Raw genomic sequence first — 13,520 nt, 5'->3', positions numbered from 1 at the left:
AATTATATGATAAGTTTAATGTACTAGTCATATAATTAATATATAATTTAAATAAAATAATTAATGATATGACAAGTGTATCATATTGGTTCTGTAATCAATTTGGTTTTTAATTAAACTTAATTTGTGTAATAATATTTTAGGATAATGACCATTTAGATTAAGTCTTGATTGTCTTCGTTGACACGTCGGGATACGATTGCGTATTAACTTATTTACTTTTTTTTTAATTTGTTTACTTATTACTAATTTATTTTGGATATAATGCTCGATTGTTACAATGACATTTTTACTAACAAATACCCTGCAGTTGACAAGAGTGTCAATTTATGATTTTGGCACCATAAAAGTCATAAAAGGTGTCAGGTGCATTAATTGCACTAGGTTATTGAGTAATTTTGGAGAACATTAGGGGCATATTCGATAATGCAACACAAGGTTTCAAGACAACACATGGGTTTAGCAGGATTGCAATCACAACCCTTTTGGGCTGATTAAAATCAGTAGTAAATCAAATATTGTATCAGCTAGCCCCGTGAATCGCAGATTGGTCCAAAAATAAGTAAATAGACTGGAGTAATTGGGATATTTGGGACCCTTAGGACATGTTTACCCATTCATGATGGGAAATTTGTTGCGGGATTGACTTTGGATATATTCTAAGATTGCAACATTCAGATTCAACACTCCATTGTTTACTATTAATGACTCATTCCCAACCGTTTATTGAATACCATGTTCACTATAACACATTGGATTAACTATTGGAAGGTGAAATTCCATTTTTGGGCCCTTAATAATGGTAAATTGTCTTGTCATATAGGTTCTCTCTTTTCACATTTTACATTTTTAAACGAGGGGCAATATAGACAAGAAATTAATAATGGCAAATTGTCTTGTCATATAGGTTCTCTCTTTTCACATTTCACATTTTTAAACGAGGGGCAATATAGACAAGAAATCTGGAGAATTGTGATCCTGAAAAGTGGGATGGCAATCCAGGCTTCCAGAGCGGGACCAATTAGCAGCGCACAACCGGGGAGGATACCGGGCTTCCGCTTTTTTTTCACGGGCCTACCATTCTATAAAGAAATGACCTACTATTCAGGAATAGCACTGATATTTGGTTTTTCAAAGATTGTAACATGGACTTATAGTTAGCAAATATAGAAAAAGTATGAATTGGGAATTGTTTTCTTAGTCTTTCTTCTACTTTTTTTTTTTTGGCACGCTTGGGCATCCACCAAGATTAGATGCTGAAATCTTTGTAAAAGTTTTATAGCCTAACATCGCACAAGATTGAGTGCGCCTCTATTATTAGTAAAAAGAATGAGAATAAAAAAATATTTTTTTAATTTACCAAATTTAATTGCTGACATTAAATTTTTTAGATGAATTACTAATTAAAGCCCAACAAATGGCTTATAATTGAGTCCCAATTCAAAATTTAAATCAAATTTAGGTTTTATAGTTTTCCAGATTGATAAATTCTCAATAATCACATCTTAGATTTGGGCCTTTTAATTTATTTTGTTCTAATGAATTGATCAAAGATAAATTACAAAAGAATTCTTGTAGAAATATTATTTTAAATATTTTTGTGCATAACAATCAGAGTCAAATAAACCCGATAAAAAACAAACAATAAAGCAAAATAAATAAAAACGGGAGCTATTATGCATGTCAGGTAGAAAATTATTTGCATTATATGACACATCAATATTCAGAGATTATTTTATTGTAACTTTAGAAATTATTAGTTATAAATAATTGATTTTAAATAAAATAAAAAAATTAAAATAAACTAATTACTAAATCATAGTTAGCTTAGAAGCCAATGGTTTTTATGGGCATATGATATTCTCCCATAAAAAAGAAGGATTAAATTTGTCTTTCAGCATTGTAATCCTAATATCAAACAATCCAACAAAATATTTGATTGATATAAGATAGAGAATATCGCACACATCAAATACTTCAACCAAACAATTAATTGTATACCATGAATATGTAATATTGAATAATATATCCATCTAAGATCATCGGTCATCAGGTAGCATCGAATTCTCTGTGTGGAATGTAGTAGTTAGGATCTCCCATTAGTTGAAGGCAACAACTTTCAATTTACACTGAAACGATTTAGATAGTTTTCATGGAATTGACGTGAGAGGATAGGATAACTATATTTATGGGAGCGAACTCTTTTTGAAATTGTTGTTATTTGGGTATTGGAAGTCTAGCTGTTTACCTGTCCTTTTGGGACCACAAATGCAATATTTATTATCAATCATCTACAATCCATTCATACAAACCAAACCAGCACTTAGAATTTGTTGGTGTAGGACCCTTGATACTTATTATTAATATTATTATTTCTTTAATATATACGTTGTGTTTATAAATAGTTCACACAAAAGTGATATGAATAAATTGTAGAGAAAGTCATGCGTAAGCAGTAATAAAAGTTCGGATTATTTGAAAATAAAAGTTAAGAATGAAAAAAAATATTGAAGGCATAGTGCTTGGAAAAACAATTTAAGGGGTGTTTGCAATAACTTTTACTTTTGTAGTAGTAAATAAGTCGTAAAAATAATTACAAGATAGGAAAAATCAATTGGTTTGCCATGACATGTAATCTTGAAAATAGGAACTTAGAATCGGAATGAACTCAAGAAGATCCTCTGAAGCTAATCATCTCCAGTATAAACTATTGGCTTTTGAAGAGGCAAACATGCAACAAATAGAACCAAGGGAGCACACTGCGATCATGTGTCGGCAACCCGTCGCCTCCGGATAATGTGAAGGCGATTTTTTTTTTATGAAGTTGTTATAAACTCAAAGATGTCGGGGTTGGAATTGTTGTACTTAATCATCCAGAAAGTATCTTGACATGGTCCATCGATTTCTTCGAGGATCAAGAGAGATGGAACATGATGAGGCTCTTGCAATAAGGGTAACAATTGAACTAGGTGGATGGACAATATCTGCAATTCCTGAAATATTGTTCGTAAATTGCAGGTAGTGAGTACTATCATATCAGGCTAGTATACTTGGCACACTCAAATGTAACAATATTTTTAGCTCAAAACGAGAAGTTGTTATATTTAACAAATAAGTTGATAAATTTTTTTTTTAAACCAGTGCAGATACTACCTTAATATTTATAATTTTACCTAAAAAAAAGGTTGGTCGAAAATTTAAATCAACTTAATGTAAATAATTTAAAAATATAAATTTATAAAATAAAAATACTTTTTTCAACTTATTTTCAATAATAAATAGCCCATTCCAACTACACTACAGTGAGGCCCACAAAGAGCCCAATTCCAACTGCACTCATTTTCTTGCTTCTGTTTTATCTTTTCTTTTGGGTCTTCATACTCTCTCCTCATTTCTGTCATTTTCGATATGCATACGAAAATTGGCGTCTGATACTCTGATATCGTTACCTTTTCCCATTATTAACAATTTACTGCTTCAGGTAGGCCGAATGCTGTTCGTTTGATTTTTCAGATCTGAAGATTTTCGCATTCGAACTTCTCTAATTGGGAGCATCACTCTTAATTCCAGTGATTTATTCACTGTAAAAACCCTAGGATTTTGAGTTTTGTTTTTTGTTATTTCAAATGAATGTGAGTTTATGAGTTTCTTTTGTGCACAGATTTGATTTGCAGGATTACGGTGTTTATCCGCGGCGTCATTTCTGTTTCAGTTAGCTATCTGGAATTCTGGATATTCCGAACTCCTCAGAATGAATTCGAGAAGGTTTTGCTCGGCTCATTCTGTTTGGGGCCTTAATTTAGATTATGTCGATTACGCTGCTCAATTAATTGCTTTTATATGGTGTTTCTGAGGGAACTTTTGTGATCTATGTAAGTCGTGGGAGGCACAATCAAAGATATCGTAGGAACACAAAGTCTTGGGTGCATTCGGCAGCTTTGGGGTGCTTCTATGATATGTGCTAAATTATGTATTCTGATCCTGCCTTATTCTTGAACTGTGCCTTCTATATTAGATATTTGGATTGATAAATGAGCTTAGTATTCAAAATATTTCGGTCTACACTGTTTAGTTACTGGGAGTGACATGGTATTTAATTTTAGATGCCCGTTTCCTCTTAATGTGGTTGTTATGTATTTACAAGAATAATTTGAGGATCACTGTTCAGCTAACTAGCTAAGTTGCATAGACGGCCTGGTATTAGGCTTAGTCTGGCTGTAAATTGAAAAGAGAAATTCTATGTGTGAACTGTCAAAGGAGCCATATCATTTCATATCTTTCTATTCAACAATCAAGAACTTATGTGAATCCCACAATCAACCTTTGAAATTCAGACAGTAATGATTATTATCCTCGTTGCCAATTTTATGTTGGATAAATAGGGTGGTACCTCCTCTTAGCTGCTTAAATTTTCTGTCTGTCAATGAGATATCCTGTGCTATATCTAGAGCCGGACAGCTGTGTTTCTTAATATCTCATTATGGATGATATGTGCCCTTTTCCCACTTATGGCCCATATGCTTTCCCGTTAAGGATTCTAGTCTGACATCTTTTGAATATACTACCCTTCCTCATCAAAATTTTTAACAACCATTTCCCTGTCAATCCTAGTTCTTAGCACCTTATTTCAGTTGCTGGCTAATTGAGGTTTCTCAAGATAGTCAAATAACTAAAAACCTTCCGTCGAATTGTAAAAATATTTTGCTTTAAGAAATCAGATCATTCCTGTTGTGGTTGTGTAGCATGTTTTTAACTTGAAAATAATTGACGGTTTCATTCCAGTATCATTGGGGAAGTGTGAGAAGTTCATTTGTTCCCCTTTTCAAGGTCAACTAAAAATACTTTCAGAGTCTCGGACCACCCACTCAAACTCTTATTCTATGTTTCTCTTTCTTCAACAGTTTCTATAGCTAATGCAGGAAACTGTATGACTTCAGAATATACCTCCTCGAATCTCAACAAGAATTCATCACTAGGATTTTCATATCTGTGTTTGAACCATATGAAGTTCATTTTTTCCAAATTATTCAGTTTCCAAGAGATATAACTTTATGTTTTTTCTATTCAACTATTTTGTTTCAGTTTTTCATGTTTTTCTTCTTTTTTTCATCTACGAAATCTTCATGGAAGTTGCTTGGTTATCAATATATATTTTCAAGCAGCACTCATTTAAATTGACTATGTTGCTCTAAAATTGAGAATTGGGGGCCAAAGTTGTGTTCTTGAATGCTGGTGCTGAGATTGTTCTAGTGAAATTTATAATATTAATGATCAAATTAGAGTTGAAAGCCTAAACCAGTTATTGTAATTTACAGTTAAAGAAATGTAAAATGTTAATAAATGCCAAAACTTATCTTCGGGAGCTGTTGCTCTCTACCAAATGGAGGCCATCATTATGCTACATTTAAACACTTAACATTTGCATCTGCTATTAGAAGCTACTTTTATCTCCTGGACATTTTGTGAACCACCTTCTCCTAATACCCATGTGCTAAAATTATATATCTTTGGCTTCAGGGATCGCAATGCTAGGGCTTCTCTTTTTGATGGAATTGAAGAAGGAGGCATCAGGGCTTCATCTTCTTACTCGTCTCATGAAATTGATGAGCAAGAAAACGACAGAGCAATGGATGGCCTACAGGATCGAGTTAATCTGCTTAAAAGAGTATGTTTTATTGGGAATCTGTAATTCAAATATTGCCTTAGTTAGACGCAGGGTGTTAGTCATAAAGTGGGAATGTAGGTTTCTGGAGTCTTTCTAGGTCTTGCTTGAGGGTAACTTGAGAAAGATGAATGTGCTCCCATTACTGTTGGATAAGGTTTTGGGGAAGCGTTGGTTATTTTCTGATGGGGAAGTTAACTTCATGGACGGGCTTTTATGTTCTTTTGCTTGTAATATTGATTTTAGAGCATGATGCATGAAGCCTTAAATCAGGCTTCTTTAGAAAGGAGTAAATCGTGGATGAGCTACATACTGGAAAAGTTTTACCGAATAAAATATGCTTGTAATGTTGCTGGCGTCATAATTAACACTTATCCCTCCTAATCATGATTCTTCTTGCATTATTCAAAAAGATACATAAAAAGAGGGGAAGAAGCAATCATGTTGCAATATATATTTTCAAAGCATTTGATCAAAGTCTTAGGAGGAGTTGTTATCTGGAGAAAGGGTTAATTGGCATACGATTCTTAATTTGTGGGAGTTACTTTCATCGGTATGTTTCAGCTTTTTCGATTATATTTGTGCACCTTTACCATGAATTAGTTAATATCTTTCAAATGCACAAATTGCATTATTTGTGTCTCATAATATTGCAACTTTGCATTACTGTTATTCATGTTCTGACAATGCATTACCTGAATAGTTGTCAGGTGATATACACGAGGAAGTTGAGTCTCATAACCTTATGCTGGACAGAATGGTTTGTATATTGTTACAGTAACCTACATCCTAATTCATTACTAGTACTTACTGTAAGCAGTTGATCCTAATACTTATGCTTGAACTCAGGGAAATGACATGGACGCTTCCAGAGGAGTTTTATCTGGAACTATGGATAAATTTAAGATGGTATTATTTAACTCTCCTTTGTGCTTTTACTTTCCCTTTTACCTGGACTCGATTTTTCAGCCTGTGAACTTCTTGCTTTGCTTCAGGTGTTCGAGACAAAATCAAGCAGGAGGATGTTTTCTCTTGTAGTATCTTTTGTGGTTATTTTCCTTGTTATATACTATCTGACTAGGTAGTGGTCACTGGAATGGAAATAGGAGGACCTGTGAACTCTATGGAAAAAGAATGCCTGTCTGCTTTAGTAATGAATCAAATCATGATTGCTATCAGGAAGCTGCCATGGCTCACTAAGCCTGTCTATAAATGTTGGTTTTGCATACTTTAATCACATGGTCTTCAAATTTTGTAAATATTGATGGATTTCAATAGTTACCTAACTTGAATGGTGGCAGATTGGCAATTATAAGCATGCAAAAATGGTAATGTCATTTTGTACGAGCATATAAGCATAAAGTGATCACGTCTATATTTCAGATCGTATGTCATAATAATTAGCATATTTTGTCTTAACATATGCACCTAATTATCTATAGAAGCTCTATATTTCAAATCGTATGTCATAATAATTAGCATATTTTGTCTTAATATACGCACCTAATTATCTATAGAAGTACTGACTGAGCTTATACAACAAAATAAGAGTGTCCTCTGGTATATCATCTGGCATAACCTTCGTGTTACTGCTTCCTTTGCTGGAGTACTGTGTGCTTTAAACAAGCTGGAGTGAGTACTGGGCCCAAAATTTAGTAGTTTCTACTAGTAGTTGACAAAGTGGATTCAGTGAGTGATGTAGTTGTTTTCGAGTTTGTTTTGAATGTGGTACACGATTTATGCTCTCTTTCAATAAAAAAAGGAGGATCTTCATTGCACTGTTTTCCCAATTCACTTCGAGTTGGGACTGGTTGTGGGCACATCGCTTATCCATTCCCTGTTTCAACAATAATGCACAGTTTTTACCTTAAAAATTAACTACTTGTTATTTGCTCCTATATGGCTAAGGGTAGAAGAAAGTTGATATGCATTGATTTCATCTCAAAATGTGCATATGATTTGGATTCGACGTCTCAGTCATGCATTGAATGTGCATCCGTTCGTGAAGATAAGTTTAAGCATGTTGAGAACACACCTCATTTGATAAATCCATCATGTATATAGGTACAACCTGAGAATTAGAATTAATTTTCATTTAACATATGCTTGTAGAACCAAATCAATCGCCAAGAACTTTGAGGAATTGTCAAGAAATTTATTGAGAACGCCAACACCAACTTAGAAATTCTCCATTGCGAAAAATACAATATATAGCATTTGAACCCACTGAAAAGGACAACCAGAACATAGAAACGTACAACAATCTCCTTATTTGCTGGACGTCAATCATTTGTATTTCATCAACGCGCTTGTGAAGATATCACATCTGGCAAGAACAAAAGGAGATACAAATAGGTGAGCCTTACAAGCAGCTCAGTGGAATTATTAGTATCATGACAGTTAGAAGGCCAGTTGGAGAGAAGTCTCTCCATCGTTATTAACAGTTCCATAAGTTCATAAACAGTTACTAACCCAACATTAGGATAAAAATATACCAATAAGAAGTGCAGCTTCACATGAGAAAATAAACAACCAGACAAATGCAGATTCTGCTTACTTATAAGTCTACTGCCCTAGTTCATCACTTTACAAAAGCCTCAAACTGAGTCAACAAATTATGGGATATTTTTGGAAAAATGCTTCATGATTACAGCAAAGTGGTTGGATGCTTGACTATTTTAGTCTTTAGGATTAGCATAAAGTATCCTTAATCTACCGGAACCACCACTAGAAGGCAAAATATTTGGACTAGGTCTACTGCTAATTATCGGGCACTCAATGATATCAATTCCTCTCCTGCTGCACTACACATATGACCCACAGCAGTTTTACAAAAATATACAGCATATCGTCCATGTCCAAACCAAACCGGTCTTTAATGGTGCAAGATTGACTAAAAGATGATAGAGACAATAGAAGCATGCACATGGACCATATTTATCTCGACGATATTGATAATTTCCCAAATATCGAACCTTTATTCGACAAAAAGTTATTCAATAAATTAATTGTTGAACATCTTCTTGGAAACATTATGGATCATAGCTTTCTGTGCCAGAATGCGGTTTAGATGAACAAGTTTGAGACTATAATCTGGTAGCCAAACTCAAACATAATGCAATGACTACCCATCTGCTGTCTACTCTTGTTAATAATATCATAAACACAAACTTCTTCTACCATTCACTCTGGCACTCATTCTGAACTATTATACTTAATCAGGTTCTTCTCGATCCATGTCATATAAATTCTTGAAGTTAAATTCCCTTAATATCTAATACTTCATCAAAATGTCACCCAACAATGCTGTCTATTAGGAAAAACAATGTCGAAACAAACTATAAACACGCCAACAGAAGCTAAGATTCAAAAGACTAATCAAAAGAATGAATCTGATGATTTTACCATCGGCGCCGAAGCCGGAAGTGAAACAACGGTGACAAATCCTAAACGCTGGCAGTTTGAACTGCTGCTGCGACCGCGTAATCCAACACCAACACCCCATCAAGAAACTCCCTAACCTTATCCTTCTGCTCATTCGCGAGCTCCGATTCCGAATCCAGCTCCTCCAATTCCTTCATTCCCTTGAAAACCGCGATAGAACCGATCGAGAAACCCTTGGCCCTCCCCGGCGAAAAGTTCTCCCCGGCAGTCAGCTGCTTAATCGAAGGAAACTTCTCCCTAATACCACTCACAACCCTCAAAACCTCGCTTTTCCCACTCTCCCCCGCGCCTTCCTTCAACTTCAAAATCGTCAACCGCAGGGCCGACCCAGGAGGAACATCCGCCGGACCGGAGAAGTCCTCGGCCACCCAATCAACTGCCATGATGTCCTCGATGATAGGTTTGATGTAATTCGAAACGACGCTCACGTGGGTGGGGTGGTCCGAGTAGGCAGTCAAATCGGTTTTGGTTCGGTATCGAGAGTGCAGCATGTGAGTGAAGGTGAGGGAATTGGACCGGCAGCGGGAAACCGGACCGGCGGAGATGTGGAGGACCGGGTCAAGAGAACTCAGACCGTTGAGGTTGGTGATCATGGCGTTGACGGCGGAGGGATCCGTCTCCGGCTTGACTTTGAACAGCACGATGTGTTCGATGATTTGGTTGGAGTTAGAATGGGAATCGGAAGACGACATTCTGATGGAGGGAGAGGAGCGGAGAGGGAATCGGCAGTGGGAAATTGAGGGTTTGCAGCGGAGAGCGGCGGAGTGGCGGAGGTGAGGTACGAAGGGGAAGTGAGTGCGAGCGGCGGCAGTCACATTCAGCATCGTTTGACTGAAATCAAATGATCGGAGGGTATTGTTATTACAAGTGTTTAAATACATTTTACCCCTATAAAATTGGTTTTTTACACCAAAAGCTCAATGACTTGGGAAAAACGACCTTCCACACTCTTATAAAATTATATATTTTTAAAAAAATTATATTTATACCCCTCAAATTATTGTTTACGCATGATTTTCTTTTTTTAGATTTTAATAAAAAATATTATCGTTGGTAAAATAAATTTCTTATTTTTACCTCTAGTTTAATATTTTATATAATAACTTTGTATTTAAAAAATAAAAATAATAACAATAATATTATCCTCACTATATATATATATATAGTTTATTTATACCTTTATAGATATAAAAATATACATGAAAAATATTAAATGAGAAGCAAAATTAAACGTCAGGAGAAATCGAATAAAAAATATTACCCAAATACTTAAGGAATAACAGTATATATTATAGTGGTACAAGGGATAAGTCACACTCATTTACTTTGAAAATGAATATATATGACATGTAATAAAAATGCACTTACTTAAATTGAGAGTTTTATTTGATTTCTTGTAAAAAATTCTTATTTTCAACATTAATAAAGAGGTGCGGTTTCAAACTCCCATGTCTAAATCTTTTTCAAGAACAAGAAAATATGATAATGGGTTGGATCTAAGGTGAGTTTGCCAAACTTTGCTATCTGTCCTGCCAACAAAATTATTGGACCTTGGATTGTACGAGGTAGATCCATTACTATTTTTAAAATATTAAATAATATATATTTTTTAAAAATAATACTATCACAATTTTATATATATGAATCTTGTTGCCACCCATTTAAAAAAGAAAAGTTTCCACATTTGCCTTCTTGAATCTGAACTCTGTTTTGAATTTTGTTCATTTGAGTCATTTTGCTATTAATCAGTACATTTGAACCTGAACAACTATCTAAATTTCATACATAATCTCCTTGAACTTGGACCGATTTATAGGTTTATTTATTAGAGAAAATCATGCTACTTATCATATCACATTTAATCATTTAATAACAAAAAATATTAATAATAATTACTTATTTAAGTTATGATTTTCACGAATGTCAATCTTTCGTTTTCTAGGTTGATTTTTTTCCTCTACCATAGGAGTAGGAGGGACTTCAATTTTTTTCAAAAAAAATATTGGTATAATAATATAATAATTATCGCTCCAATTTATAAACAAAAGTCTTGTTTTTGTCGTTATGGAGTACATATTTTGTCTATTTCTTCATCAACTCGTAATACACTTAGGCCCTATTTATATATACATTCCGATTAGACTGGATAATGATCCTATATATCCTACTTCGGGGGTGTTTAGCTAAGATTTTTCATAAGATTTTATAAGCTCAAACATCTTATAAGATGTTATAGATTTTATTTTAAAAATAAATTGATGAAGCGTTTGAATAAACTACGACTATATATAGAGCTTATAAAATATTAATAATCTCAAATTTATAATTAATTTAAAAAAATTATTAAAATCTTAAAACAAATTAGCATTAATTTCCTCTCCAACAAGAAAAAAAAAGACATCAATTGTCATATATGATTTCAGAAATTTGGGAGATGTTTGCCACAGTACATCCATTTGGGAAGCTGGAGACGAAGGGTGGGGTGTACACAGGTCAAGTTGGGTTGACCTGACTGCCCGACAGCTCGGAACTGCCCAAGTCTTGGATGCCTGATGCATGTCCTACATATATATATTCAGGTACGAGGTTCAAATTTAGATTTTATTTTAATTTTAGGTTTCAAAGACTTTTAAATCATTATTAACTTGATCATTAAATTGCTTTATTAAACATGGCCCGACACCTCTGACTATATTAACTTCAGACTTATTACCTAAAATCCATCGAAGAAGACCAGCAACCAACTCTAAAATCCTGATCAATATCAAAATATGTACCGTATCAGAGTTACTACGCATACATGGCCAGAATTAAATAATCATATGTGTGGTAAGATGTTATTAATTACCAAAATTAGTAGGTAGTACAAATTTTGGCTGCCAAATATTTATTTCAGACGACAAAAATCAAATGTAGCAGACTCACCAATCAATTTAGAAAATTTCAAGATTTCCCAGACCAATAATTCTATGTTGATTAAATGGTTTTGATGCGGACAACATTGTTAATGTTAAACATGCCCGCCTCCACCTTCTCATTCACGTCATGTCCAAATCAGTGCCCCCCCTCCACGTAGTTTTCTTGACATTATAAATGTCGAGTAGTTAGATGGTTGTCATATATTTATATTTTTATGATAAATTACAGCTATTTTTATTGATTTTTGTATAATTACGGATATTTTTTGGTTGTTTGAAAATATTGCAAATACCACATTTAAATGAAAAATAATTACGTATAGCGTTTAGATGGTGAGGTGAAAAATACTATTTTATCATTGCTGTAATTTTTTTTTTTTGAGAAAATAAAAGAAATTTGAGGTGAGTAAAGTAAGTAATTCAAAGGGCATATTAGTCCGTAAGAATATTCCAAAAAATTCTAAAAAATAAAGCTTAATTCAAAGAGCATTTTGATCAATTCACTACAAAAATTAGAACAAAATTAACCAGTGGTTTGAGATAGCCTACATCCCATCTCGAATTCTAATTGACTTGAACATTAGAGAGTCTCAATCAGGGACGAACCCAGCTAACCTACTTCCCGGCTAACCTACTTCCTAAAGAGATTACATATTGGATCCAAATCAGTGAACATGTACGAGGAAATTAAATGTTTGCAGGGTGACAGTAAGTGAGTATTTTCAGTTGTTGCATGCCTACACCTTCTTTTCCATATAAATAAATGTGTGATTGAAATTGGAGTTGTGACAGCCAGCAGGACTATGAGGACCACATGTCTCATCTGTAATATTATTACAATGCTCCATTAGTTTTTTTAATGTTAGATGTCGTAATTATAAGTGAAAATGTATGACGAATATTAATTAACAACTGTCATGAAACAACCATTAGTCGTTGTTTCTGTAAATAAGGCCAAAACTTTAACAACAGCTAAAAATTATAACAAATATTTTGATTATCGATAGAATCACTACAAATTTTGATGAACCATGGTCAAAAGATGCAAAACTTAAGTTCCCCTAATAGAATGTGGTGATTTGCTTTGATTTTAATTCGTAGTGATTAAAGTAAAAATATGTTTGTTTATACGTAATTTATTTGAAAATGTATCGATTTGGTACAGAAATTATAATATAAAATACAATCTCATTAACTAATCTAAATTGATTAACATCTCAAATGAAAATCTATACAAAATTAGAAATATATATTTTCCACTGAAAATTGAAAATCAAAACACAAATGACAATTCTTGTATATTTTCATATACAGGAATTCCTGTACGTATTTCTCTTTATGTCTGGAAAGTATAAGGGTACCTTTTTTATGTCTCCCTCATTGGTCTGTATCTCTTTTTTCCCCATTGTTTACAAATGGTAAAAACTATTTTTCAAATAGTTATTTACTTTTAGTTAATATTTTTTTTCTCTTTTTCCTACTTTATATATCTTCTT

General features: G+C 33.6%; 2 protein-coding genes across 3 annotated transcripts; one reads left to right on the top strand and one right to left on the bottom strand.

Moving 5' to 3' along the window:
* Nucleotides 1–3,320: 3,320 nt before the first annotated feature.
* LOC105161912 (bet1-like SNARE 1-1) lies at nucleotides 3,321–6,999 on the top strand. 2 transcript variants are annotated; one of them, XM_011079767.3, is made up of 6 exons: nucleotides 3,321–3,481; nucleotides 3,662–3,765; nucleotides 5,518–5,665; nucleotides 6,366–6,422; nucleotides 6,512–6,571; nucleotides 6,658–6,999. In XM_011079767.3, the coding sequence occupies exons 2-6, from the start codon at nucleotides 3,752–3,754 to the stop codon at nucleotides 6,745–6,747; spliced, it is 369 nt and encodes a 122-aa protein (XP_011078069.1). In that variant the 5' UTR covers nucleotides 3,321–3,481; nucleotides 3,662–3,751; the 3' UTR covers nucleotides 6,748–6,999. The 2 variants fall into 2 exon arrangements, with proteins under 2 accessions (XP_011078069.1, XP_011078070.1); XM_011079768.3 differs by having other exon boundaries at nucleotides 3,380–3,583.
* Nucleotides 7,000–7,796: 797 nt separating this feature from the next.
* LOC105161910 (Stress responsive alpha-beta barrel domain protein) lies at nucleotides 7,797–9,965 on the bottom strand. Its single transcript, XM_011079766.3, has 2 exons — nucleotides 9,068–9,965; nucleotides 7,797–7,988 (listed from the first exon to the last, which is right to left on the bottom strand). The coding sequence occupies exon 1, from the start codon at nucleotides 9,928–9,930 to the stop codon at nucleotides 9,109–9,111; it is 822 nt and encodes a 273-aa protein (XP_011078068.2). The 5' UTR covers nucleotides 9,931–9,965; the 3' UTR covers nucleotides 7,797–7,988; nucleotides 9,068–9,108.
* Between the last annotated feature and the right edge of the window lie 3,555 nt (nucleotides 9,966–13,520).

Source organism: Sesamum indicum, linkage group LG5 (genome assembly GCF_026168435.1).
Source record: "Sesamum indicum cultivar Baizhima isolate 11 linkage group LG5, ASM2616843v1, whole genome shotgun sequence".
NCBI classification, from domain to species: Eukaryota; Viridiplantae; Streptophyta; class Magnoliopsida; order Lamiales; family Pedaliaceae; genus Sesamum; species Sesamum indicum.
The sequence above is the reverse complement of the archived record's forward strand: the minus strand, read 5'-3'. Positions and strand labels throughout refer to the sequence as shown.